At 53.2% G+C, this 26,752-nt stretch overlaps 1 protein-coding gene across 4 annotated transcripts; it reads left to right on the top strand.

Annotated features, from left to right (window-relative positions):
• The first annotated feature begins 6,924 nt into the window (after window positions 1–6,924).
• Window positions 6,925–19,859, top strand: KLHDC9 (kelch domain containing 9). 4 transcript variants are annotated; one of them, XM_030542564.1, is made up of 5 exons: window positions 6,925–6,987; window positions 13,952–14,508; window positions 14,991–15,141; window positions 15,377–15,575; window positions 19,119–19,858. In XM_030542564.1, exons 2-5 carry the CDS (start codon window positions 14,003–14,005, stop codon window positions 19,280–19,282), a joined length of 1,020 nt encoding a protein of 339 aa, XP_030398424.1. In that variant the 5' UTR covers window positions 6,925–6,987; window positions 13,952–14,002; the 3' UTR covers window positions 19,283–19,858. The 4 variants fall into 4 exon arrangements, with proteins under 4 accessions (XP_030398424.1, XP_030398421.1, XP_030398422.1 ...); XM_030542561.1 differs by lacking the exon at window positions 6,925–6,987 and adding an exon at window positions 11,377–11,401 and having other exon boundaries at window positions 19,119–19,859; XM_030542562.1 differs by lacking the exon at window positions 6,925–6,987 and adding an exon at window positions 11,905–11,981 and having other exon boundaries at window positions 19,119–19,857.
• Window positions 19,860–26,752: the final 6,893 nt, after the last annotated feature.

The raw sequence follows: 26,752 nt of genomic DNA, 5'->3' as shown, positions 1-26,752 counted from the left end.
CTGGAGCCCCAGGCAGCCGGGGAGAAGGAGGCTGACAGGATGTGCCGGAAATCTGCTAGCCAAGCTCTGGGGTGGCTCAGTGGGTTTGCACCATCTCAGCTTCCCAACAGCACAGCTTCAGAGCCCATGTTCTCATGCAGACCTGAGCTGGTGGGGTTATCCAGGAACCCAGAGGCGGTGAACGAGCAGTCAGAGCACCATAGACTCATAGACTCATAGACTCTAGGACTGGAAGGGACCTCGAGAGGTCATCGAGTCCAGTCCCCTGCCCTCATGGCAGGACCAAATACTGTCTAGACCATCCCTGATAGACATTTATCTAACTTACTCTTAAATATCTCCAGCGATGGAGATTCCACAACTTCCCTAGGCAATCTATTCCAGTGTTTAACTACCCTGACAGTTAGGAACTTTTTCCTAATGTCCAACCTAAATCTCCCTTGATGCAGTTTAAGCCCATTGTTTCTTGTTCTATCATTGGAGGCTAAGGTGAACAAGTTTTCTCCCTCCTCCTGATGACACCCTTTTAGATACCTGAAAACTGCTATCATATCCCCTCTCAGTCTTCTCTTTTCCAAACTAAACAAACCCAATTCCTTCAGCCTTCCTTCATAGGTCATGTTCTCAAGACCTTTAATCATTCTTGTTGCTCTTCTCTGGACCCTCTCCAATTTCTCCACATCTTTCTTGAAATGCGGTGCCCAGAACTGGACACAATACTCCAGGTTCTCTCTGTGAGACTTAGGCTAGCCGCTCCCAGGCAAACACCTATCGCCCAGGGCAGGGCTGCAGATAAAGTCATAGACTTTAAGGTCAGAGGAGACCATCATGATTGTCTAGTCTGACCTGCACAGCGCAGGCCGCAGAATCTCACCCTCCCACTCCTGTAACAAACCCTTAACCTATGTCTAAGCCACTGAAGTCCTCAAATCGTGTTTTAAAGACTTCAAGGGGCAGAGAATCCTTCAGCAAGTGATCCGTGCCCCACGCTGCAGAGGAAGGTGAAACCCCCCCCAGGGCCTTTGTCAATCTGCCCTGGAGGAAAATTCCTTCCCGACCCCAAATATGGCGATCAGCTAAACCCTGAGCATGTGGGCAAGACACCCAGATGAGTGCGGGGGGGCGTGAAGTGACCTGCCCTTCCCCACAGGGCAGACAGCTGAGACTGGCCAGGTGCCATCGCTGAGTGGGTCGTTCCCAGGTGTGGGAGAGGAGAGCTGAGGTGCCCCTCGAATCCAGGTTCTGCGGTGGGTTCAGAGGAAAGGACTTGGCATTCCTGGGCTGCTGCTGAGCCTCTGGCTCCGGACAGGCCCTGGGCTAAGTCAGCAGCGCCCATGGACACCAGTTAGCCAGGCTGGAAAACTCCAGGGTAATAAATGAGTCTCCGTGCTGGGGGTGGGGGCAGGGAGGGAGCAAACATGGGGTTCAGGGTGATGGAAAATGGGGCCCCAAAACTGTGCTCCAGGGAAGCAACCTCTCTGGTTGAGAGGGGGAAATCTCCAAGAGGGGATTTTCTGTGGCCTACTGCCAGAGTCTGAGTAACAGCAAGAGACTGTCACATATGTATGTTTGCAAGTCCTACTTGCCCTAAATCACACTCTCCTCCCAGAGATAGAAGCCAGGAGTCCTGATTCCCAGACCTCCCTGCTCCAACCACCAGATGCCCTTTCCCTCTCAGAACTGGGAATAGAACCCAAGAGTCCTGATTCCCACCTTCCTACCTGCTGTTCTCCGGCTCTGTCTGTCCTCTGCCCCCCTGGCTGGCAGGCTGTGAGCAGTCACCCAGACTGTGCCTTGCCTTCACATGGGTTTATACGGCAGGGAGGCAGAGAGGACAGGGCCAGGGCTGGCTTCCTCCTGCCTTGAAACCAGTTCCAGCCCAAGCAGGTTCTAGGGAGCTGGGGAAGGGCATGGAGGTCACTGGAAGGGGACTCAGGAAACAGAGAACTCAGAACCAGCATCAAACAGCCGGCAGAGCTGTGTACAGTAAACAGTCCCCGCAGCTCCATGTCCCGCTGCCCTCCCTGTCTGTCCCTATCCAGCTGCTCCCTCTCACCACCATCCCACTGCCGCTCAGACAGCATTGCATCCATCACCCTGTCCCCACCCACCGTCAGTCCCCTACACTCACCCCAAGCCGGGCGGCCTGAGCAGTCCTCGACATCCTTTTCCATATGTTGGCACTCTCACTGCAGCCTCCTCTGGGGTGGGACGCAGCAGCTGTTAATACTTCTGGGGGCTCAAGACACAAACACACCAGGCTGGCCCCGGGGTTTATTTTCCCGGCCAGGATTCCCCTGGGACTGCCCCTCCTCCACCATCCCCCAAGCGAGGGGCTCCCCTTGAGCCACTTCCTCCAAACTTTTGGCACACCCACTGCCTGAGCTCACTGCCGTCCCTGAAATGTGCTCACCCCAGGACAGTCCCCGAAGGAATTCCTCAGTCCCAGCTCGGTTCATCCCAGGAGCCTCATCACTTGTGCTTTTCACAACTAGGTTGGACCAAGCCCTGGAACGTGGATCACAGAGATCAATCTTGCATCAGACAAGAGGACAGGCCATGAGAACACCAACCATTTCTCTGGCCCTTTGTGAAATCCTCCTCTCTGTGGGGATGCAGCTGAATCTGGGGTGGAGTGCAACCCGGGCACACAGGATGCTGCATGGTGGAGGGGAAAGGGCAAAGTCAGCAAGAAGACAAGGCAAACACTTCCTTTCCCCAAAAGGGTCTTTAATGGTGTGCCAGGGCACCTACTGAGACAGGATCTCAGCTCTATGCATTTAGAGGCCAGGGTGATGGGGACCTGCAAAATGGCACTACAAGGCAGTAAAGCATTTCATAAACCTCACTGGATAGATCCTCACAAGCCCCCTGAGACGTGGGTTAGTTACACTCATTTTACAGCTGGGGAAACTGAGGCATGGACAAGGAAAAAACTCACACAAAGTCATGGAGCCAGAGGAAGCCAGAAGTCCTGACTACTATACCCCTACACCTCAAAGCTGAGAGCAGAACCCAGGAGTCCTGGCTTCCAGCCCCCTGCTCTAGCCACTAGCTTCCCACAGATGGAGATAGAACCCAGCAGCCCCAACTCCAGCTCTACCCACTCATCCCCCATACAACCTCCTGTGGATGGGGACTGGACCCAAGAGCCCTGACTCCCCAGCTACCTGCTTTAACCACTAGATCCCTACTCCCCATGGAACCTTCCCACTGAAGGGGATAAAACCCAGGAGTCCTGGCTCCCAGCCCCCCTGCTGTAAGCATGAGACACTTCCCACGAATGGTGACAGCACCCAGGAGTCCTAGCTCCCAGCTCTGTACCTCCCCTGGCTCGGGCATTCCCCATGGCTAGGTACCCACTCCACATCCCCGGTGCTGCCCCTCTCCTGGGACCTCTAGGACACCATGTGCAAATGGGTCTCAGGCTCACAACCTGCATCTCCTTCCCCCTGCCAGATCTCTAGGCTGCTTGTTCCCAGGCATCAGGCTGAGCCAGCCCTTTCAGGCAGCGCCGGTGTCATACCAGCACAATGTGTTACTCCAGCACTCTTTGGCTGACCTGTCCGGTCAGGGGGATCAAATTCTGATGGATGGGGACCATTCCCATCACAATGTGCTACCTCTCCCCATTCCCCGTCCTCTCCCTTTCCCCCTCTCCCTGTCCAGGGGTACAAATTGTGATGGGTGGGGGCACTCTCATCACAATTTGGCACCCTTGTGAAATCTCTCGTTTCAGCCTGGACACAAGTAAAGAAAGGTATTTTTGCAATTGGGAAAAGCATCCTCCGGCGTTACACCACAGGGCTAGTGCATGTAAAACCCTGAAACTGTTTCTCATTAGGCTCTTTCTGTGGTAGGCCCCAGGGCTTCTATAGTAAACACACTGTTCACGCACACAAAACATTGGAGATGTGGAAAGTGCTGTAAACACTCTTACCTCACCCACTTTGTCTCTCTGATATCCTGGGAGCGACAGGGCTACAGCTCCCCTGCACAAAATGGCATTTGAAATAGTTACGAAAGCCTTTGCTTATGCTCAAATAAATGTGTTAGTTTCTGAGGTGCCACAAGTACTCTTGTTCTTTTTTTAAACACAGGTGATTCGGCAGGACATCTGCCATTGTTCCTAACAGTCGCGGGTTAGCCAACGGGCCCCGTGCCCAGGGGCCCAGGCCAATTGGGGAAAGCGTCATGCCCCGCTCTGCCCGCCCAGCGCTCCTGCTGGAGAGCAAGACAAGCCCCTACTCCACGACCCCATTTCCCCAGCAGGAGCACCAGGCAGGGTAGGGGGACTGCTGGCAGAAAAGGTGGGGAGGGACCCCCACATGCTCTGGCCCAGGGCCCCACAAACCCCTAATCTGCCTCTGGTTCCTTGTACTGACTTCCCCCTCCCCCGTCACTGTTACATGTACTGTACGCATTTTCAACACAAAATTTGCACTTCTGCCCATAATCGTCTCCTCTGCGGGGATTGTCTGGGGAAACATTTGCTCAGTCTCCTGCTCCTGCATGCCCTGTAGGAGAAAAAGGGCCCCCCCTCTCACTTCCAGTTTGGAGCAGGTGCCCCATGGCCCTAGTTCCAATTGGGGGCACATGGCTCTGCTAATGGCTTCTTAGGGAGCTCAGCATCCACGTCTTTGCTTCCCCTGCCCTTGCTGCTCTTCTAGTGTCCCTTTGCTTTCCTTTGGTCCGTTTCCTTCACCACCAACCCACAGAACAGCAGAAATCCAGCATCTTGGCAGGGGGGTCGACTAGGGTGGTCCCTTCTGACCCTACGGGTCTATGATTTTAAAGCTGGAACCTTTCCTCCTCCCCCCTCCCCATTCCCCACTTTCTCACTTGAGAATCACTTACAAATTATTCCACCAGCACTTAAAGTGTAAACCTCCATCCAACAGCAGGCTGTCTGGAAATCTCTGCCATGGGGACACTTTGGGGTTCAACCTGGAGCGAGAAGGGGCTCTGTCGCCACTGTCCTGGATGCCAGGCTGAGGTCAGCGTGCTGTACACCAGGCTCTGAACCAAAGCTCCCCAGAACAGGGCAGGCAGCGGCACAACCCCTAACTCAAGGGTAGGCAACCTATGGCGCGCGTGCCGAAGGCGGCACACGAGCTGATTTTCAGTGGCGCTCACATGGCCCAGGTCCTGGCCACCGGTCCGGGGAGGCTCTGCATTTTAATTTAATTTTAAATGAAGCTTCTTAAACATTTTAAAAACCTTATTTACTTTACAGACAACAATAGTTCAGTTATATATTATAGACTGATAGAAAGAGACCTTCTAAAAACATTAAAATGTATTACTGGCACGCAAAACCTTAAATTAGAGTGAATAAATGAAGACTCGGCACACCACTTCTGAAAGGTTGCCAGTCCCTGCCTTAACGGGTCTGGGCTGAACCCCAAATTATCACAGAGGGGTGTGTCCAAAGCCCCATCCCTCTCACAGAGTTTGGCACCTAAGTCCAGGCTGCAAGTTGCTTTGCCTAGCGATCCACAGATGGAAACCCCTCCTGGAGTTGTTTTCCTGGGAGTTTCTCGTGAGAAAGAGCTAGGCAAACTCCTCACCGCCCGCAGAACCGCCGACATCTATTGATTTAAATCCACCTGACAAACCTTGTTATTACATTTTCCCCCTTGAGCTCTGACAGGCTCAGCTACCGGGTGAGTAAACAGGGAGTTATTGGCCAGGTGATTTGCCTACAATGTAAACATCCTATATAGCTTCAGAAACAAATAGAAAGCCGGTCTATCTAAACGCCACACCGTTTCTGGTTGTTCATTGGCCAGATGATCAGCCCTGTGCTTTGCACGGGTGCTGAGGCAGGGCATCACAATGTTTTAGGTGAGCTGAAAATATTTTTGTGGCTCCGATCAGACTATGTCTTTACACTCTTGTGGCTACTGCAGTGGTGGACTCCTTCCATCAGAATGGCAGAGAGGCGTAACAGACAATGCTGTGTTTGTTGTAACTTGTGTTCTCCTGGGAACACCAAGTTAGAAAAAGATACGGTTTATATTAGGAGTGTTTAGTGGGCTAAGATCAAACAGGAAACTTTACAGTTAAAACACCAAAAATTTGGGGCAATGGGTTAATTCTAATGGGACAAGAGTGCCCCCACTTTGCATGGCTTACAGAGGGGATGCCTGCACAGCCAGACCAACACCCACTGCGTGCACAGCAAAATCTATCAGGACTCTCTCAGGCCTTCATTCTCCTGCTCATCAAAGATGTCCTGACCTGCGCCAGGCAGAGAGAAGGAGCGAGATCACCTTCAGTTTTAACCTTACCGCATTTATTGACATTTTGTCAGGCCAAAATTGATACCTGTGAAATATTGTCAAGACTTTCCAAGACTCCTCTGAGTGCCCCACTGCTTCGCTCCTTCTCATTGGACTTGAAAAAACCAAATGGGGGATACACCTGGATTACACAAGTGCTCAAGCCAGGTGAAAGCAAAGCTGTTTGGGGGAACGGGTCCTGCATTCTCCTCTATGATTGCCCTGACTGCCACTGTCAAAACTAAGACCACTTTACTTCTGAACCAGTCCGGTTTAAGGTGCTGTAATTTATGTGCATTAACTTCACACCTGTAGTGTCACACCGTGTAGACAAGCCCCTAATGAGGGGGGGATAAGGGAAATTGAGGGAGGGAACCCACTGTTAATTCCTTCAGTTTAAAATGTTTTAACTGCTTTTCTGTGACACCCACACAAACAGGGAGGGGCGGGGGAAGCTGCAGATATTCAGACTCAGCTACCTCTGCGGGTAAAGGAGCAGCGTTAGCCATGCGAACAGTCAGGATCGGAGTTGCCAAGCCTTGAATACTAATAGTTCGTTTAACATGTGGGGGCTTGTCTGCACATTCAGCTCTGCTGCAGCGCGTTAGTGGAGATGCAGATGGCCGAGCTCGACAAGAGGTGGTAGCTACAGTGAGAGACGCCCTTCCCTCATCACAGTGCTCTCTACACCGCGGGTCATTAGGTCGGTATAAGTGCATCGCTCGGGGTGGGTTTTTCACACCCCTGAGTAACGCAGCATTAAGTTTGTAGTGCAGACCTGGCCTCAGTCAGCATTATGGCTATGAAAATGTGTGTTTTCACCAGAGGCTAACTGACAGCCACTAGCTGCCCCACTGTGGAAACAGAGACACTTTGGTTTCATCCAAAAGCCAACGAGGTGAAGCCGGCCCATTGCCCCCGCCCCGACCAAAGGGAAGGAGTAACAGGATCATTCTGTGGGACAATTGGATTCATTTAAGATTTTCACTTTATTTGACTGTACACTTTCTTTCGCACATAGTGCCACTCCTCCTTCCCCAGCCTGACCTACTCTGTCATTCCTATCGATTTTTGTACCCTGGTATTACCGGGCCCCATTCATTATCATTGTTTCTCTGATGCCTATTATTAGGTTTAAAACAAATAAAAGGAAGTTCTTCTTCACGCAGCGCACAGTCAACTTGTGGAACTCCTTACCTGAGGAGGTTGTGAAGGCTAGGACTATAACAGAGTTTAAAAGAGAACTGCATAAATTCATGGTGGTTAAGTCCATTAATGGCTATTAGCCAGGCTGGGTAAGGAATGGTGTCCCTAGCCTCCGTTTGTCAGGGGATGGAGATGGATGGCAGGATCACTTGATCATTATCTGTTAGGTTCACTCCTTCTCGGGCACCTGGCATTGGTCACTGTCCGTAGACAGGATACTGGGCTAGATGGACCTTAGGTCTGACCCAGTACGGCCCGTTCTTATGTTCTCAATAGCCTCATTTAATACCAAGCACTCAAGTTCACCCATCCTAGTATTTAGACTAGTTGCAGTTATAAAATTTGTCAGTATTTAGTTGTCTGCCTTCATGTGATGCCATTGAATGGCACTCTCCCATTTGACTGTTTCTTTTCGGTTCCTACCTGAACTTTATCAACTTCTGGCCTCTGCTCTTTACTAGGCTACACAGAATCCCCTTTAATAAATCCTCCCCAAGGGACTCTGTCTGAACCTTGTTTTCCTCCGCACCTGTCGGCTCTCCCCAGCCCTTAGTTTAATTTGACATGCCAGCAACCTGGTTCTGTTTTGGTTTAAGTGGAGCCCATCCCATAGGCTCCTCCTTTCCCAAAAGATTCCCCTGTTCCTAGTAAACCTGAAACCCTCCTCCCTATGTCCACTGGGACTCTGCCGTTCTGCCTGTCAAACTGATCCTGTGCATGGAACTGGAAGCATTTCAGAGAAGGCTACCATGGACTTTAATCTCTCTCCTACCAGCCTTCAGGACTTTTGGCCTCCAGGACCTCACTTCTACCTGTTTCTGTGTCACAGTACCTACATGTACCATGACCACAGGCTCCTCCCCAGCATCTCACATAAGTCTGTCTAAGTGTCTCGAGAGGCCTGCAATCTTTGCAGCCAGCAGGCAATTCACCATGCAGTTCTCCTGGTCATCGCAAACCCAGCCATCTATATTTCTAAGAATCAAATCCCGCAGTATTAATGCCTGTATCTTCCTATTAACTGGGGTTCCGTCCCCCGGGGGGGGGCGGGGTATCCTTAGAGTGAGAGGATATTATGACACCATCCGGAGGGAGGGTCCCAACAATGGGATCATTTCCCTCTGCTCCAGCACGATATTTCTCCTTCCCCAAGACTTTCATCTTCCTCAGCAGCACAGGTGCTACCAGACTAGGAGTGGGACCGCTGTACTGTGTCCTGAGAAGTCTCTCCTGTGCACCTCTCTGTCTCCCTTAGCTCCTCCAGTTCAACCACTCTGGGCTCAGGATCCTGTGCTCAGTCTCCGAGGGCCATGAACTGCTTGCACCGAATGCACACATACGCCACCTGCTCACAAGGCAGGTAATCGCACATGCTGTCTGCAGTCCGATAAACTGGGTGCCCCCACGTTGCTGGACTTCTGCCTGCATTCTTTTGACTCTTGTGGGTTGGTTGGTTGGTTGGTTGGTTGGTTGGTTCTTTGGTTTTTTTCTGCTTGTGCTGGTGGAGGGGTGGTTATTGCCTAAATTCAGAGAATGTTTGTTAGGTGTACCTGCCTCTTGTACTCCCTCTCTAAACTCTCGCACAAAACTGTCCTGTTCGCTAGCAACTTTGGTCACTTAGGAGCTGGCTTTGAACATCCCTGTTCTCCCTGAGTTAGGCCTGCGCCCTGGTCGAGGGATCCTATCGGGATGAGGGATCAAAGGATGGCAGGCTAGACGCTCATTAAGAAGCCTTCAGTCTTGCTTAGGTGACCGCTAGGCTCAGCACAGAGCCCCAAAACAGACCACACTATAAGCTTCAATCAAGCAGGTCAGTACACGGCAAGCAAGCACACATATTACATATTCTGCATATGCAAAACTGGTATTTGCGTATTTTAGGCATGTACAACCGTTTTAGGTATATGGATACTTTGGGAGAGGTAACAACGGAAGTATGGAGCTCTTGTACCCTAAGGTCAGAAACAAAAAGGCAAATTAAAAGAACCCTACGGGGTTTTGTTTTTCTTTTTTTTTTTAATGTCATTGATTTTGGGTGCATCACTCAGGAGTTTTTAATCCTTATGGTTAAGAACATAAGAATGGCTGTCCTGGGTCAGACCAAAGGTCCATCTAGCCAATATCCTGTCGTCCGACACTCATGGTCAATGCCAGGTGCCTCAGAAGGAATGAACAGAGCAGGTAATCACCGAGTGATCCATCCCCTGTCACCCGTTCCCAGTTTCTGGCAAACAGAGGCTAGGGACATATATCTTGGGGCTGTATATGAAGTAAACGTTACACTGGAAATGTGAAGGTTGTCATACAAGTATAGCGACCTCAGGTCCAGATTTTTAAAGATATTTGGGCAACTAGCTGGATTTTCAAAAGCACCTGAGTGCTTTCAACCTTTAAAAAATTGTCTTTAATGCCTATTTGGGCAACACGTTCTACACAAAAATAGTAACATGGGAAAGAACATGAGGGTGCTGGATAGGGAGGCTAACTAATAGTTGACAAAGGCCATCCCCATTGGCGGATTAATGGAAATGGAAGACGTTTTCACACCAACCCAGGAAATCAATCAGCCTCAAAGACACATGATCCCAAAGAATAAACGTGTGTATATAAAATAGGAACAAAATGGTGGCGTTTAAAACTAATCTTGCACCAGAAACAGGAAGTGTTATGCCACAGTGAGATGCAATTGCTGAAGCTACTCGCAACTTTATATTTTCAACGATTAGTGGCTCTTAAAAATCTGCGCAATGGTGCAGTGACAGCCATCTGCACAATGTTAATGAAGGCAAATGATGATGTGCTAAGAGTAATAAAAATAACATTTTAAGAAGTAAATGATTTTAAAAGGTGAAACTCCATTTGAGTGGCTGATGAGAAAGAGGCCATCCATTCAGGCAACCAGATAGCACCAGACGCTCAGACCTCAGTGGTTCAGGAGGCAAATTAGCACTCAGCATTATATATATATATATATATATATATATATATATATATATATATATATATATATATATATATATATATATATATATATATACACCTCTACCCCGATATAACGCAGTCCTCGGGAGCCAAAAAATCTTACCGTGTTACAGGTGAAACCGCATTATATCGAACTTGCTTTGATCCACCGGAGCATGCAGCCCCAACCACCCGGAGCGCTGCTTTACCATGTTATATCCAAATTTGTGTTATATTGGGTCGCATTATATCAGGGTGGAGGTGTGTATAATTCTCAGGACAGGCGCTAGTATTTTTAGCGCCCTAGGCACACGGCCATTTCGCCGCCCCACGCGCTAGTCCAGTGGCTCCAGTGGACCTGCCGCAGTCGTGCCTACGGAGGGTCCCCTGGTCCTGTGGTCCACTGGAGCCGCGGGACCAGCGGGCCCTCCACAGGCACGACTGCGGCAGGTCCACCAGAGCCGCCTGCCGCCCCCCCCCCCCGGCAAAATGCCACCCCCCAATAATCCTGGTGCCCTAGGCGATTGCCTAGGCCACCTAAATGGAAGCGCCGGCCCTGATAATTCTTACAGCAAAACGACTGACCAATTGGTTAATAACATAGTAAAAGCATCCTGACTGGTTAATGACCTAGACTGGTTAATAATTAAATCACGCCCTGATTTAATATCAGGTGCTGCAAAGAGCTGGGGGAGCAACATTAAGGAGCCACTCTGGAGGAGTCTGAGTGTCACTGACATGACCGTTAATACAAACCGGTGTACCGCTATGAGATTTTCTGCCGGCCTCATAAACTCATAGGGATTCTTTTAAACACCAGCAACATTTAGAACCATTCCAATTAGGTCAGGTGAAAGACTTCAGGCAATCCAGCTGTCTGGGGCAGTTCAGTGCCTGGGATCGGCCAGGGAAGAGGGGCCTTGTCGGGACTGCCTGAGCCTGGGATGGGGGTGCGGAAGCCCCTCTGCCCCACCCCTATTTTTGCAACCACTGCAGGGGGGGGCCACCCCAGCAGGGCCACCCAGAGGATTCAAGGGGCCTGGGGCAAAGCAATTTGGGGAGGGGGGAGGCTTCCATAAAAAAAAGTTGCCCTACTATATTCTTGTGGGGGGCCCTGCGGCAGATTGCCCCCCCCCCGTGTGGTGCTGCACTCCAGCTGGGTCAGCCCCCCCCCCGCACTCTGTGGGCAGTGAGTGGAGTGACAGCGCAGGAGGATTTGGGGGCGCAGGCCGGATTTTTAAAGCTCTTTAGGCCACCAGCGGGATTTTCAAAGGCCTCTGGCAGCAGCGCCTGTACCCGGCGGGCCCGGCCCCGTTTGCGCCCCAGCCCCGAGTGCCGCGCAACCCGCTGCGCCCAGCGCCGCCGCCGCCGGCCGAGGGCTGCCCCGGGGCGGGCGGGCGGCGCCGCAGAGCGCATCGGGCCGCGGCCGTTGCTAGGGGCGGGCGCCGGGCCGCGGGCTCCTGCAGCGGGGGCGGCCTGGGAAAGCGGGAGCGGGTCGGGCCCGAGCTGCCGCTGGCACCTTGACTGCTCGTACGGGGTGGGCGCGTGTCTGTTCTGGGGCGGGGCGGGGAGATGGGTGGGTGCGTTTGTGGTGGGGGGTGCATGGGCGTTGGGTGGGATTGGCGTGTGTGGGTGGGTGCCTGGGGAGAGGAGACGTGGGGGTGCAGTGGGGAGGGGAGGTGTGCATGTAGGTGTAAGGGTGTGGGTGGGATTGGAGTGGGGGTGGGTGCATGGGGTGGGGAGGAGTGGGGGTGGGTGCATGGGGAGGGGAGGTGTGCATGTGGGTTTAAGGGGTGGGGGGATGTGGGTGCATGGGGTTGGGGTGGAGAGGGGAGGGGTGCATGCGGGTTGGAGGAATGTGGGGAGGAATGCGTGTGAGTGCATGGGGTTTGGGTGGGGAGGTGTGCATGCAGGTGCATGGGGGGTTGGGTGGGGAGGTGTGTGGGTGCATGGGGGTTGGGGAGGTGTGCGTGTGGGTGCATGGAGTTGGGTGGGGAGGTGTGCATGCAGTTGCATGGGGAAGGTGTGCATGCAGGTGCATGGGGTTTGGGTGGGGAGGTGTGCATGCAGGTGCATGGAGGAAGGTGTGCGTGCAGGTGCATGGGGTTGGGTGGGGAGGTGTGTGTGCAGGTGCTTGGGGGAAGGTGTGCATGCGGGTGCGTGGGGTTTGGGTGGGGAGGTGTGCATGCGGGTGCGTGGGGTTTGGGTGGGGAGGTGTGCATGCAGGTGCATGGGGTTTGGGTGGGGAGGTGTACGTGCGGGTGCATGGGGGTTGGGTGGGGAGGTGCAGGTGCATGGGAGTTGGGTGGGGAATTGGGTGGGGAGGTGTGCGTGTGGGTGCATGGGGGTTGGGTGGGGAGGTGTGCGTGTGGGTGCATGGGGGTTGGAAGGGGAGGTGTGCATGCGGGTGCATAGAGGAAGGTGTGCGTGCAGGTGCATGGGGGTTGGGTGGGGAGGTGTGCGTGCGGGTGCATGGGGGAAGGTGTGCATGCGGCTGCATGGGGTTTGGGTGGGGAGGTATGCGTGCAGATGCATGGGGGAAGGTTTGTGTGTGGGTGCTTGGGGGTTGGGTGGGGAGGTGTGCATGCGGGTGCATGCGGGTGCATGGGGAAAGGTGTGCATGTGGGTCCATGGGGGTTGGCTGGGAAGGTGTGCGTGCGGGTGCATGGGGGAAAGTGTGCATGCGGGTGCATGGGGGTTGGCTGGGAAGGTGCGTGCAGGTGCATGGGGGAAGGTGTGCATTCGGGTTCATGGAGGTTGAGTGGGGAGGTGTGCGTGCGGGTGCATGGGGGTTGGCTGGGAAGGTGTGCTTGCAGGTGCATGGGGGTTGGCTGGGGAGGTGTGCATGTGGGTGTATGGTGTGTGGGTGCATGGGGTGGGGAGGGGAGCTGTGCGGGTGGGTGCATGAGGGCGTGGTGGTGAAGGGAGCTATGTGTGTGGGTGCATGGGGGGAGGTGTGCAGCATGCAGGTGCGTGGGGGTTGGGTGGGGAGGAGTGCACAGGGGGTGGGGGGATGCACAAGTGTGTCTAGTAGGGTGGAGCTCTGACTGCAGGGGCAGGTGCGATCAGGGTCAGGACAGTTCTCCAAAATTGGCCTTCCAAGCGGCACCCATTGCAACGGGTGTGATTTTTGGTGTCTCATAGGGACTTACAGGGCAAAACCCATCCACACCAGAGGGAGAGTTTAAAACCTGCCTCCAAATTCCTATAGCGTGAGGGAGCCTTCATCTGAGATACTGCAGGGATGGGTGAGAGAGAATCACCATGAGCTCTTAGCAGTGTAGTACCTATGACACACAGTTGACCCATTGTGATTCCATCCAGCAGAGAGCGATGCTGAACATGTACAATAGACACAGTACTGTACTGACAGCCCCTCTGTAGAGAGATGGGAGGTGACTTGCCTTGACATCACCCAGCAGGCGAGGGCAGAGCTGGGAACAGGACCCAGGAGTCCTGACTGCCAGGCCTGCTCACTAACCCCATTGCTTCCCTTACAGGCGAATCGTTTGGCTGGTGGTGCTTTGCCTCTGCAGGTGGGAGCCGGCACAATGGCCACGGGCAGCAGCTGGGCGTGGAAGCCCATCGCACGGAACGCCCTGTTTGCACGCGCCTACCACTCGTGCGACGTGGTGCAAGGGAAGCTGCTGCTCTTTGGGGGGCTGAAGTCGGGCGAGCCCAAAGAGCCCCCACTGGGGGACATGGTGGCCTTTGACCCCACCCTGCTGACGGCTGAGACAGTGGGCCCCAACGGCGGGGACCGGCGCAGCCACCATGACACGGCGGTGCTGGCTAACCGCTGGCTATGCGTGGTGGGGGGCTGGGACGGTGCCCACAGGGTCTCGGCCGTGTGCTGCTGGGACACCGAGCAGGGACAGTGGGAGCGTTGGGCCGAGGGGCCCTCCAACGACCCCCCCGTGGGGCTCAGCAGCCACACCTGTACCAAGGTGTCAGAGCATGAGCTGCGGGTGGTGGGCAGGGAGGGTGGACTTCGCACACAGAGGCGCTTCGCCAGCATCTACACCCTGCGCGTCAACCCTGCCACCAAGACCTACTGGTAGGTCCCTTCCTCCCCGAGGGGGCTCTGGGGATGGGCCCCCCCACCACACTGAGAGAGGCGCACATGGGGGCGGCTGGGGCTGAGTTGCCCACCCCCCTGCAGGGTGGCATCTGATTAAAACTGGGCAGCGGGTTTGAATTTGGGCGCACCCCTTAGAGGGATTTACCTGCGGGAACCCCAGAGCCCCGGGCTGTCCCCCTGAGATCCACGCTGTGGGGGAAGGGGCCATCGGGTCTGTGCCCAGCACTGGGGAGGACTGTGCCCTAGAAGTGGCCATTGCAGTACCCACTGGGCATGAGATCTGGATTATCAACTCCCTGATGCCCAGGAGAGTTGGGATCCAGGGTTTTGGTTCAGCCCAGCTAGATTCCACACCCCCAAAGATTAAGGTGCTCAGGTCCCAGGGCCCCATGTACTTCCCACCCCTGGGCAGCGTGGGTGCTCATGCCAAGCACCCTTAACGGCTCTCTGTGCTCTAGGTACAAGGAGGAGGAATCGCGGACAGCCTCTCGGGCTGGACACTCGGCCATGCTGCTCCGTGATGCAGGTGGCTACCAGCTGGTGGTGTTCGGGGGCCGTGATTCCTCCGACTGCGAGGTGGCCGGGCGCTGGGGCAAGGGGAAAATCCACGTGAGTGTCTGGCTCTGGGCTGTCACTGCCCCAGAATGAGCCCTTTGGTCCTGCCCCACTCCCCACAGGGCCCCCTGGTGGGAGAGGCCAGGGCTGGAGTAGCTGGGAGCTCCCCCCACGGCCAGTGCTTCTGCCCCACTCCCCACAGGGCCCCCTGGTGGGGAGGCCAGGGCTGGAGTAGAGTAGTAGGCAAATCCATAAACTGACCCTGCTTCTTCCCTTTCCTTCCTCCTAGGTAGAGTCCATCCATGCCCCCAAGATGACAGAGCAGCTCTCCCGTCTGGTTGGCTCCGAGAATGGCTCACGGCAGGCTCCAAAAGGCCTGAGGCACCAATCCTGCACGGTGGTGGGTCCCTTCGCAGTGGCATTTGGTGGGGAGACCCTAACGAAGGGGCGAGACACCGTCTGTAACGATCTCTATGTCTACGATACAAGTAAGAGAGGAGAGAACGGGCACGCGCATGTGTGTGTGTACTACTGCCCTCCACTGGGTGGAATCAGAACTGCTGAGTCTGTGTGTCACAGCCCCCGTACTGCACAGAGCTAGTGGGGGGGGTCTCCTTTAGTTCATGTGTCAGGTGTTCATACTGGAGACAGGAATCTTAGTGTCACATCCCTACACCCATGGGGGCAACCTTTACCTCCCCGCAGAGCTCCCCACCCATGCGGCCTCCCTCTAGCCGCTTTCCCCTTAATGCTGAAGTGTAGCCTCTAGAAACTACAGTTCCCAGCATGCATCACTCCATCCTGCTTGCCATTGTCTGTTGCCTCTTGGGAGCTGTAGTTTCCACAGGCTGCCCCGGGGAGTGAAGATGAAAGTGACCTCTCAGGCTGTCCTCACCTGTCCGTCGGGGTGGATCTTGCAATCCCGTTGAACTGGCGATCCAGATCTGGGCTGGGCATAGTTTGCAGCCCCCGTTCTCTGCCAGCCTTTCCCAGCCATGGTACGACATGAGGGGAGGATTTCAGAGCTGGGCATTCGGCGATTTGGGTCTGGGTTCCAATGTTGCCACCTCTCACAATGTTATAGTGCATCTTGCAAGATCTGGTGCTTTTCTCAAAGCTCCGGCTCCTGGAATCATGAGATTAGAGGTGAAACACAGCTCTGACCTTGTAAAAAAGTCAGGCTATAGCTCTCCCACCTGCAGAGACAAGTGTGCAAACATGTGACCCCTGAAGCCTGACAGTGGATAGGAAGAACCCAAATCCTATTAAGTTGTTTGTTTTTTTTGAATGTCCTGATTTTGTGGCCTGGCTTGGGATTTTTGAATGGTCAGGGCTGGCGATAAAAGGACTCTCCTTTACGCTAATGCCCTGTGCTCCACGCACTGCCGGGGCCCGAGTGTGATCGAGAATTTCAGTCTTCCTGTGCGAATCACGAACTCCAGGCTGGTTATTCAGCTAGCTGGCTCCATCACCTCAAATGTCACAAACCCAACCAGGAGTGGAAGAATGGCCTGGAAGGAAGGATGGCCCAATGGCTAGTGGGCTAGCCAGGGAAACCTTGAATGAGTCCCCATTTGCCACAGAGGCCCTGGGGGACCTTGAGCAAGTCACAGGGGCCTAGATTCACAAAGGTACTTTTAGCCAAGCCCACAGGCACATGCTGTGATTCCCAAAGCCACCGCTTGCCCCCAGGCTCCCTACATGCCCAATGGGGAGAGTCATCTTGTATGGTCGTCTGCCAAAGCCAGCTGGCTAGGAGGTAGGCACCTAGGCTAGCCAATGGGAGATCCTGACAAGAGGGGTGTGTCGTAAGCCCCACACCGCGATCCACAGTCAGGACCCTTCTTTGGAAGCCAGCACTTCCAGCTCCTTGTGGCAAGGGGATGCAAGAGACCCCTCCCTTATATCTCTCAGCCCAGCAGTCAGGCAGTGTGGGAGACCCCAGTTCACATCCCCCCTCCGCCCAATATGGGACGGGATTGGAAGAGCAGTCTTTCACCTCTCAGATTTGCATCCCAACCCGTTGGGTTACGAGCTATTCTGATGGGGGGGCTCCCTCCACCTCTCCTGTTCATTGGTGTAATGATGTTGGCTCTGATGGGACACTTCTGAGAGTGTCAATTCAGGACAAATTGCTCAAAGCAGGGCAGTTACAGCCCAAGGCAAACCAAACCAGCCAGACAGAGAAGACCTTGGTATTACCCCACTGGACCTTGGTATAACCATAAATCACACAAGCAATTCCCTTAGACACTCCAGTTTCCCAGTATCACCGCCAGCGCCACTTGTTATGGGGACAACTGGTTATGAAAACCAATACCCCAGTAAAAGAAAAAAGGTTCTACCTATCCCAAAGGACCAAGCCCCAGGTCAATATACAAATCAGATCTTACCCACAAATCACACTGTTGCCAATCCTTTAGAATCTAAAATCTAAAGGTTTATTTGTAAAAGGAAAAAGATAGAGATACACAAGTACATAGCCAATATTCATAACTTCAGCTACAAAAATGATACACACATACCGATAGCATAATCATAATTGGCAAATAATAACCTTTCCATAGACACCTTACATGACAACCTTTGTACGATATTTGCTGCAAATATTTAACAGTGGTTGCACCAGTGATCGATACGGTCTTAGGTTATATTAATAACATCACAGTTAGACCACAGAGAGAAAATACAAGCATGAGACTGGCTCTGTAGCCTGTTGGTTCGAGCACTCCCCCGGGACGTGGGGATCCAGTCCTCTGCTCCACTGACTCTTTAGTTATCGGAAGTGCACCAGCCACACCAGGAGAGATTGACGAGCCCCATCTCAGACTGTCCCATAGCCCTGTGGTTAAGGTACTCGCCTGAGAGGTGGCAGATCCCTGTTCAAATCCATTCCTTTACTGGGGGAGGAGGGACTTGAGCCAGGGGTCACTCACGCTCCAGGTGAACATCCTAACCACTGGGCTAAGAGTTATAAGAGGGGGGAGAGGAGTGTCTTGCTCTTCCAACCCCCTCCCCCCCAGGTGCTGTGTGTAACCTCACCTCCAGCGCGGCATCTGAGCACACCTGCTGGATCAGATCCTGCCTGTGAGGTAGGCGGCTTGACGTCTGTCTTCCCCGGTTCATGAATCGCTGCGGGGCTCAGGTGTGAGATGGGCATCCAGGCACCTACAGGGGTCAGAAGTGCATGTGCCCAGAGGCAGGAACGCAGACGCCGAGAGAAATTTTGCCTGCAAATACGTCAGTGCCAAGCATAGTCGCCTATAGGGCCAGTGGGAATTTGGTGATTTGCAGTGGAGCCTTAAACTGGAGTTTAGGTGCCTAAATACCTAAGCCTGTGGAACTTGCCACTGCAGGATACAGTGGAGGCAAGTTGATTAGTGAGGATTACAAAGAAGGGATTGTAACACGATACAGCTGAAGGCAGTCCCTGCGGTCACAGTAGCCAGGAGAAACTTCTAAGGGTTTTCAGTCCTCATGCTTCAGGGCATGAGCTGGTTGGCGGTCAGGAAGGAATGTATTGCATAGCACAGGTGTGGTATGTTTGGCAAGGGGAGGGTCCTGGTTATTAATATCTGCCTCTGTAGCTTTTGACACTGGCCGCTGTCAGCGACAGGAGGCTAGAGAAGATGGGCCGTCTGGAGGAAGCAGGGTACTAGTCTCTGCCGCATGGTACCGCTGATCATTTGAATTGTAACAGCTCTCCTATGAAAAGAGCTATCATCCCCGTTTCACTGATGGAAAAACTGAGGCACGAGAAGGTCACCCAAGGACAAGGCTGGGATTAGAAGCCAGGAGTACTGATTCCCAGTCCTCCCTAAATCCCATTCTCCCTGTTTTTTATTCAAATCCTGGAGGAGTCCCAAGCCCATATCTATTTTGTATCAGCTGTCATCTCTGATGTGCAATAGCTGTGACCTGGAGAGTGGCCTGGGAAATAACACAGCAAGAGGGGTGGAGGGAGCTGGGCATCGACTTTGGCCTGACCGTCTGAGAGCAGCAAGCTTCTCCTTTCCTATTGTGTTTTCCAGGGTGCTCGCCACCGAGCTGGTTCCGCTTCCCCTGCTCGGATCGGGGCCAGAAGAGAGTTGGGCACCGCACATGCCTTTGGAATGACAAGCTCTATCTTGTGGGGGGCTTTGGCCCAGATGGGAAGACCCCCTGCCCTGAGATCTGTGTCTTAGAGATCCCCTAGTGAGGAAGAGGAGAGAGATGAGGATGTCCCCCTCCTCGCTGGTGCCCTCCTCACCCTTTCCCACGCAATCGCACTGCTCCTGCAATCAACCCTGAGAGCCAGCTCTGTTTATATGTAATAAAAGTGCCCCTTGTTGGCCCAGCAACCCCTCCTCTCCGCAGGGAGCTGCATGCTGGCACCAAGGGTTTAACTCAAACACAGAGAGAGATTGGGGAGAAAGGGTTTCTTTGTTAAAGAGTCAGACATGCACCCACCCGCCAGTCTCTAGGAACACGCAGTCGGCTCTCTGCAGCCTCCAGCACAGCCAGGAGAGGCCAGGTGTGGTGGTGCTGACATGTAAGCAAGCGGGGGGAAAAGAAACCAAACATGGCTGGATGGGGTAGGTCTTGGTGATCTGCTGAGCGCGGGGGAAGGGTGGGGAGCTGTTCTCCCCCCCCCCCATGGATCACCATTAAAATAAAGCCTTCCACCCTCTTGAGAATTCATCAGAGGAAATAACTGGCCGGCCCAGCCCTTGTCTGAGGCAGGGCTGGGAAACAGCCTGGCGCTAGAGCCGGTCCTGTAAAACAAAAGCTGTTCCCTAGTTCGCATGTGAAATGACTTGAGGGGAGCAAACGGGCGAGTGCCTGCACCAGCAGCCCCCAGAAAGGAGGCTGCGCCCTCCAGCAGCCAGACTGGGCTCTCCGAGGTTTCAAGTCGCGCCGTCGGCGGATTGCTTAGTATGACCAGTGCGGCCCTCTACTCATGCCAGGAGAAAGGACCTTGGCTTCCGTACAGCTCTCACGGCATCACAGCCAGAAACTTTCCCACATTCGGATGCCAAGTGAGCGCCTTGTAAATGAAAAAGTCCTCTGCTGAGACAAGTCCCTGGCCAAAGGACTTGGTGTCAATCACCTCCTAAAAATAACTTGAGCCCGTGTTTTGTTTCCCCATCAGAGCACGATACAATGGAGCATCTGCCAGCCACGTGGTCCTGCAGATGTACCCCACCCTACAGCAGGGGCCATATGTGCCCACTGCTTCCCTTGGGGGGCACACTCAGCAAAGGGCCGGGGACAGAGCCAGGGGCAAGGGCTGGTCTCCTGCCCCTCCCAGAAGGTCACAGCTGAGACTCGGGTCGGGGAGCGAAGGGCAGCTTGATGTCACCTCGGGATGCTGTAGAGGAGCAAAGAGAACCAACCTTGCTGGGGAGGGGAGGGGGAAGAGGATTCCCGGTCTAACATGCGCATGCCCATGCCCATGCCCAGCTGTGCTCACCCTCTGTATGTTCCAGCCCTTTCCACCAGCCCCAGGGCTGGCTTGTCTAGTTAGGCTGTCAGCTCGCTGATGCAAGGACTCATCTCCCAGCGTCTTGTGTATGCAGCATCCAGTACAGGAGCCCCGATCTAAGCTAGGGGTCCCATTAGCACTACTGGACTACATGCACTAACTGTTTCAGACTCTCTGCAAACTCAGGCGGGCAGTGGAGGTGGATTTTCTTTGCACTCGTAACACCTAGAAATTGAGTTTTTTAAAATGTCTTCTGCTGAGAACAAGGTCTATGCGTGCTCCACCCCCCTCCCTAGTGTTCTGAAATCAAGCCCCAAAACACTGGGCTGAACTGCCAAAGTCATCTTCCAGCAATCACTGGGGTCACTTGGCTGGACTCTCTGGGGTCACAGCTCCACAGTCCTGGCCTAGAATCAGGAGGGATTAGCACAGATTGGGTCCAGGCTACTTCTACCCAGCAGGTCACAGAGATTTTGTCTCCCACTCCTGGGTTAGCTCCAGTCATCCATTCCCCACCAGCAGTGCAGGAGTGTTTTATTTCAGGCCCAGGATTGCAGTTTCAGCAGGGAGCAGACCGCTGAACCTCAAACTACCACGGCCCAAGCTATTGCAAACTGGGTTTTGCCCTGGAAAGGCAATGGCCTGGAAAAGCCAAGCCCTCTGACAGCCAGCACCTGAGTGGGCTGGGAGAATAGGAGAAGAAGGATGGATCCTCTGCGGATATAAAGGGTGCAGCACCATGCATCCATCAGCTAAGGAGCTGGACTAGAATATGTAGTGACCATGGTAATATTTCACCAAAAACTGCACCACAATTCACGTTCTGCGGCAGGGCTGGATGGGCTGTAGAGCAGTGGTTTTCAAGCTTTTTTTTCCTGGCCATCGAGCTGAAGACAATTGTTGATGCCCATGACCCAACGGAGCTGGGGATGAGGGGTTTGGGGAGTGGGAGGGGCTTAGAGTTGGGGAAAAGGGTTGGGGTGTGGGGGTGAGGGCTGCAGAGTTTGGGATGCAGGAGAGTGGGTTTGTGGGGGCTCAGGGCTGGGGCAGGGGGTGCAGGCTCAGGTGGGGCTGGGGGGGTTGGGGTGCAGGAAGGGGCTGTGGGTTTGGAGGGGGCTCAAGGCTGGGGCAGGGGATTGGGGCACAGCTCCCGGTCAGTGGCGCAGCGGGGGTGATAAGGCAGGCTTCCCGCCTGTCCTGGCACCGTGGACCATGCTGCATCCCAGAAGTGGCCAGCAGCAGGTCTGGCTCCTAGGTGGAGGCACGCAAGTGGCGCCATGTAGATCTCACCTGTGGGCAACCCCCCCCACACACACACCCTCCCCCAGCTCCCATTGGCTGGCTTCCGGCCAATGGGAGTGCAGAACCAGTGCTCTTGGCAGGGGCAGCACACAGAACCCTGTGGCCACCCCGCCTAGGAGCCGGACCTGCTGCTGGCTGCTTCCAGGGCTCAGCGTGATGTCAGAACAGGTAGGGACTAGCCTGTCTTAGCTGGGCAGCACTGCCAACAGGACCTTTAACTGCCCAGTCGGCAGTGCTGACCAGAGCTGCTGTGATTCAGTGTCTTACATTCCGCAACCCAGTGCTGGGTCACGACCCGCAGGTTGAAAACCACTGGGGTAGAGCAGCTGCAGTGATTTAGCCTAGAGAAAACCAGCTGTAAATTCTCCAACCTGGGATGCACCCCAGCCTCCCGTGTTCTTGTGCTAACACTAATGGAGCTGCCAGTTGCAGGATCTCTGCTGGTGGAGGCCAAGCTGTTGAAGTTCAAGGCCTCTCTCTAAAGCCTGTCAAAGCCGATGGCCGAGCATGTTCGATGCCCTGCAAACAGCTGAGGAATCCGTGGAGAAGGAGAAGGATTGGTTCTGCAAGCAGAGCGCCCCACATATGGTTACCGACTTTGGGTCTAAAATTAGGCAAGGACTAAAAAGCAGGAGGTTTAGTGGCATCCCAGCAAACAGGGAAAGAACAACAAATAAGATGGATATGGATAAGATAGAGATAAGAGGGAAGGTGCTCTCACGGATTGGTAACTGGTTAAAAGATAGGAGACAAAGGGTAGGAATAAATGGTCAGTTTTCAGAATGGAGAGAGGTAAATAGCGGTATCCCTCCAGGGTTCTGTACTGGGACTAGTCCTAGACAACATATTTATAAATAATCTGGTGAGGTGGCAAAATTTGCAGATACAAAATTACTAAAGATAGTTAAGACCCAGGCAGACTGCGAAGAGCTACAAAAGGATCTCACAAAACTGGGTGACTGGGCAACAAAATGGCAGATGAAATTTAATGTTGATAAATGCAAAGTAAAACACATTGGAAAACATAATCCTAACTGTACATATACAATGGTGGGGTCTAAATTAGCTGTTACCACTCAATAAAGAGATCTTGGAGTCATTGTGGATAGTTCTCTGAAAACATCCACTCGTGTGCAGCGGCAGTCAAAAAAGCAAACAGAATACTGGAAATAATTAAGAAAGGTATAGATAATAGGACAGAAATATCATGTTGCCTCTATATAAATCCATAGTAATGCCCACATCTTGAATACTGCGTGCAGATGTGGTCACCCCATCTCAAAAAAGATATATTGGAATTGGAAAAGTTTCAGAAAAGGGTAATAAAAATTATTAGGGGTATGGAACGGCTTCAGTATCAGGAGAGATTAATAAAACTGGAACTTTTCAGCTTGGAAAAGAGACGGCTAAGGTGAGATGTGTTTGAGGTCTATAAAATCATAACTGGTGTAGAGAAAGTAGATAAGGAAGTGTTGTTTACTACTTCTCATAACACAAGAACTATGGGTCACCAAATGAAATTAATAGGCAGCAGGTTTAAAACAAACAAAAGGAAGTATTTCTTCACACAACACACAGTCAACCTGTGGAACTCCTTGCCAGAGGATGTCGTGAAGGTCAAGATTCATAGATTCATAGATTTTAGGGTCAGAAGGGACCAATGTGATCATCTAGTCCAACCCCCTGCACAAAGCAGGCCACAGAAGCCCACCCATCTACTTCTATAACAAACCCCTAACCTATGCCTGAGTTACTGAAGTCTTCAAATTGTGGTTTGAAGACCTCAAGCTGCAGAGAATCCACCAGCAAGTGACCCATGCCCCACGCTGCAGGGGAAGGTGAAAAACCTCCAGGGCCTCTGTCAATCTGCCCCAGAGGAAAATTCCCTCCCGACCCCAAATATGGCGATCAGCTAAACCCTGAGCATGTGGGCAAGACTCAACAGCCAGCACTCAGAAAATAATTCTCTGCAGTAACTCAGATCCCATCCCATCCAACATCCCGTCACAGACCACTGGGCATACTTATCAGCTGATAATCAAAGATCAATCGCCAAAATTAAGCTATCCCATCATACCATCCCTTCCATAAACTTATCAAGCTTAGTCTTAAAGCCAGATATGTCTTTTGCCCCCACTACTCCCCTTGGAAGGCTGTTCCAGAACTTCACTCCTCTTATGGTTAGAAACCTTCATCTAATTTCAAGTCTAAACTTCCTAGTGTCCAGTTTATACCCATTTGTTCTTGTGTCTACATTGGTACTAAGCTTAAATAATTCCTCTCCCTCCCTAATATTAATCCCTCTGATATATTTATAAAGAGCAAGCATATCCCCCCTCAGTCTTCTTTTGCCTAGACTAAACAAGCCAAGCTCTTTGAGTCTCCTTTCATATGACAGTTTTCCAAAGATCATAACAGGGTTCAAAAAAGAACTAGATAAGTTCATGGAGGACAGGTCCATCAATGGCTATTAGCCAGGATGGGCAGGGATGGTGTCCCTAGCCTCTGTTTGCCAGAAGCTGGGAATAAGCGACAGGGAATGGATCACTTGATGATCACCTGTTCTGTTCCTTCCCTCTGAGGCACCTGGCATTGGCCACAGTCAGAAGACAGGATATTGGGCTAGATTAACCCGTGGTCTGATCCAGTAGGGCCATTTTTATGTCAGATCTAAAAGCGAGCGAACACCAAATACAGTCAGTTTGCATTAAGCAAGAGCTGAGTGATGAATGCTTGAAATTCTGTACAGTTCCCAGCTGTCGACTTGTTTGTCCCACCTTGTGTCCTATTTATAGATGCATTCTGGGGGTTCAGGATGTCAAACCCTTCAGTCTCCTTCCTTGGACAGTTCGTAGCATCACCAAGTCTAGGCTGATCCAATTCACTCATCATCAGGATGTGGGCCATGCCGTGATTGCGAACTTTCCTGCTTAGCTCTGTGCTTTTTGGCTGTACATTTTAAAGATCAACATGCTCAAGTTTCTGGCTGGGGAGATCTTCCCAGTATCCCAGTGGCATTTTAGGGAACTGGACAGGTTTGCGTTAGGCCAGGGATTATACTGAACTGGGAGATGCCCCAAACTGCGATCTCCCTTCAGCAGAGGGGGCAGCAGAGCTGTGAAAGCAATATCCTTTCACCGTGTAATGGAAGTGGAGCTGCTCTGGGCTAAGTTACAAACCCTGCGTGCTGGCCTGGCGATTGCGATGTTACTGGAGGACTAGACTGGTTTGGTTTAATGAGGGTGCAGCTATAAGGAATAACAGCCCCAGCTAAGCCATTTCTCAGCAAACGTGTGAGAAGTCAAGAGACAGCGTCAGGTTGGGAAGAAGCCTGGGAACCAGACGGTAGCAGCCTGAAAAGAGATCAGAGTCCTCAAGTTCAAGGCCAGATCAGCTAGACCCCTCTAGCACAGGCCATTAAACGCAACTCCTGCACAAGAAGCCGACACCCAGAATTAGACCATTGCACATGTGCGTTGTGGGGGAGCTGTTCAGGGAGGTCTTTGGGGGAACTGGTGTGTGTGAAGTCAGGCCTGGCTTGGGGAGGGCAAGGCCTTAGGTAAGACAGGCCTGGGTATAGACTGGCTGTCATTTGAAATCCATTCCCCACTAAAACACTTTGTTAAAATAAGCCTGGGATTTAAGAAGCGGTTTGGTTGCTGCATTCAGCACTGGGCCCAGCTGCCGAAGGGAAGAACCTGCTGGGGAAGCATGAGTGAGCCGCAGGGGGCTGTGGCCCAAGGCCCAGGCGAAAGGTTGGACAATTGCAGGACTCCACGGCAGGAGAGCTGACGGCCTGAGGGTGGGGGCAGTCAGAGCAGGTTCTGAGATGCCTCTAGCCCTGTCCCTGTGACACCAAGCTCTGCTAGAGCCGAGCAGCCCCCCCCGATGAGCTGCCTGGGAGAGAATGGCCACAGATGGGGAAATCAGCTTTGTCAATGCGCATCAGAAGCATCCAGCAGGGATCTCAGAGCCTGGCCTCGACTCAGACCTTGGGAAGATGCTGCCAAGATCATCGGGTCTCGTGGGATTTTAAGGACATGGGGGGTGCTGCTGGCAGGGCCAACGCTCTCATCCTTGGTTCGCTTCCTGAGCCCGCAGGTGGCCAGGCCAATGGGAGCAGGGCATGGACTTGCTTGTTCTCAGTTCTGGAAGGCAGCAAGTAGTGGCAGCTAGCAGCTGCATGGCGTAGCTGCCTAGGAACCCCAGCACGTGGTGGCACCTGAGGCGAGAGTTTCTGCAGAGAGCAGACATTGCGACCTAACACAATTCTTCACAAACCCCCTGATTTTCCATAAAACCGTGGATGGAAAATTCTCCACCAGCTCTAACTGGAAGGCTCCCGGTGACTTTTCCTGCTGGTGGTAAGGACTAGCTGAGAGAAGATTCCCATGGGACGAAACAGGTGCGATGCAGCCACCCTGACTTCCATTCCACCACATGGCCAATGCTGCGGCCAGGCAGCACATCTGGCTCCATTTGTTGTCAAGGGGCTGATTAGACTCTTTTGACACTTGCCGCCAGCTGGGGCTCTGGAACAGGAGCCTCTCCCCGAGACAGGAGCTTCCCAGGACCTCTCCCGCAAGCGGTAGGGTCGGCCGGCTGGAGGCCCCGGTGGCAGGCTGCAGATCCTTGTTCCTTCTACCCAGCAGCTCAAATCCAGCTATGGCATGGCCGCGAGGGATGCCTGCTTGCTCGCGTATGAGACCCGCGCCTCAGTGCAGTGCCTGGGATCAGGCATCCGCATAAAAACCCCAGTGTGGCATCTGCTCCCGCCCCAGCAATATCGGCAGAGCTCAAGGACCCATCCCTTCCCGGTAGCTGATGCCCCTGCTCGGTGGGCAAAAACTAACCTCTAGGGGGCCAGTCCAGCCCCTCCCCGAGCCCCACATTCACCTA

Source organism: Gopherus evgoodei, chromosome 24 (genome assembly GCF_007399415.2).
Source record: "Gopherus evgoodei ecotype Sinaloan lineage chromosome 24, rGopEvg1_v1.p, whole genome shotgun sequence".
Classification (NCBI taxonomy): domain Eukaryota; kingdom Metazoa; phylum Chordata; order Testudines; family Testudinidae; genus Gopherus; species Gopherus evgoodei.
This window is presented reverse-complemented; position numbering and strand designations above follow the sequence as displayed.

Coding starts and splice junctions, on each gene's coding strand:
- KLHDC9 (XM_030542561.1), top strand. Junction 14,509..14,990: donor CCTGCCACCAAGACCTACTG/GTAGGTCCCTTC, acceptor TCTGTGCTCTAG/GTACAAGGAGGAGGAATCGC. Junction 15,142..15,376: donor GGGGCAAGGGGAAAATCCAC/GTGAGTGTCTGG, acceptor CCTTCCTCCTAG/GTAGAGTCCATCCATGCCCC.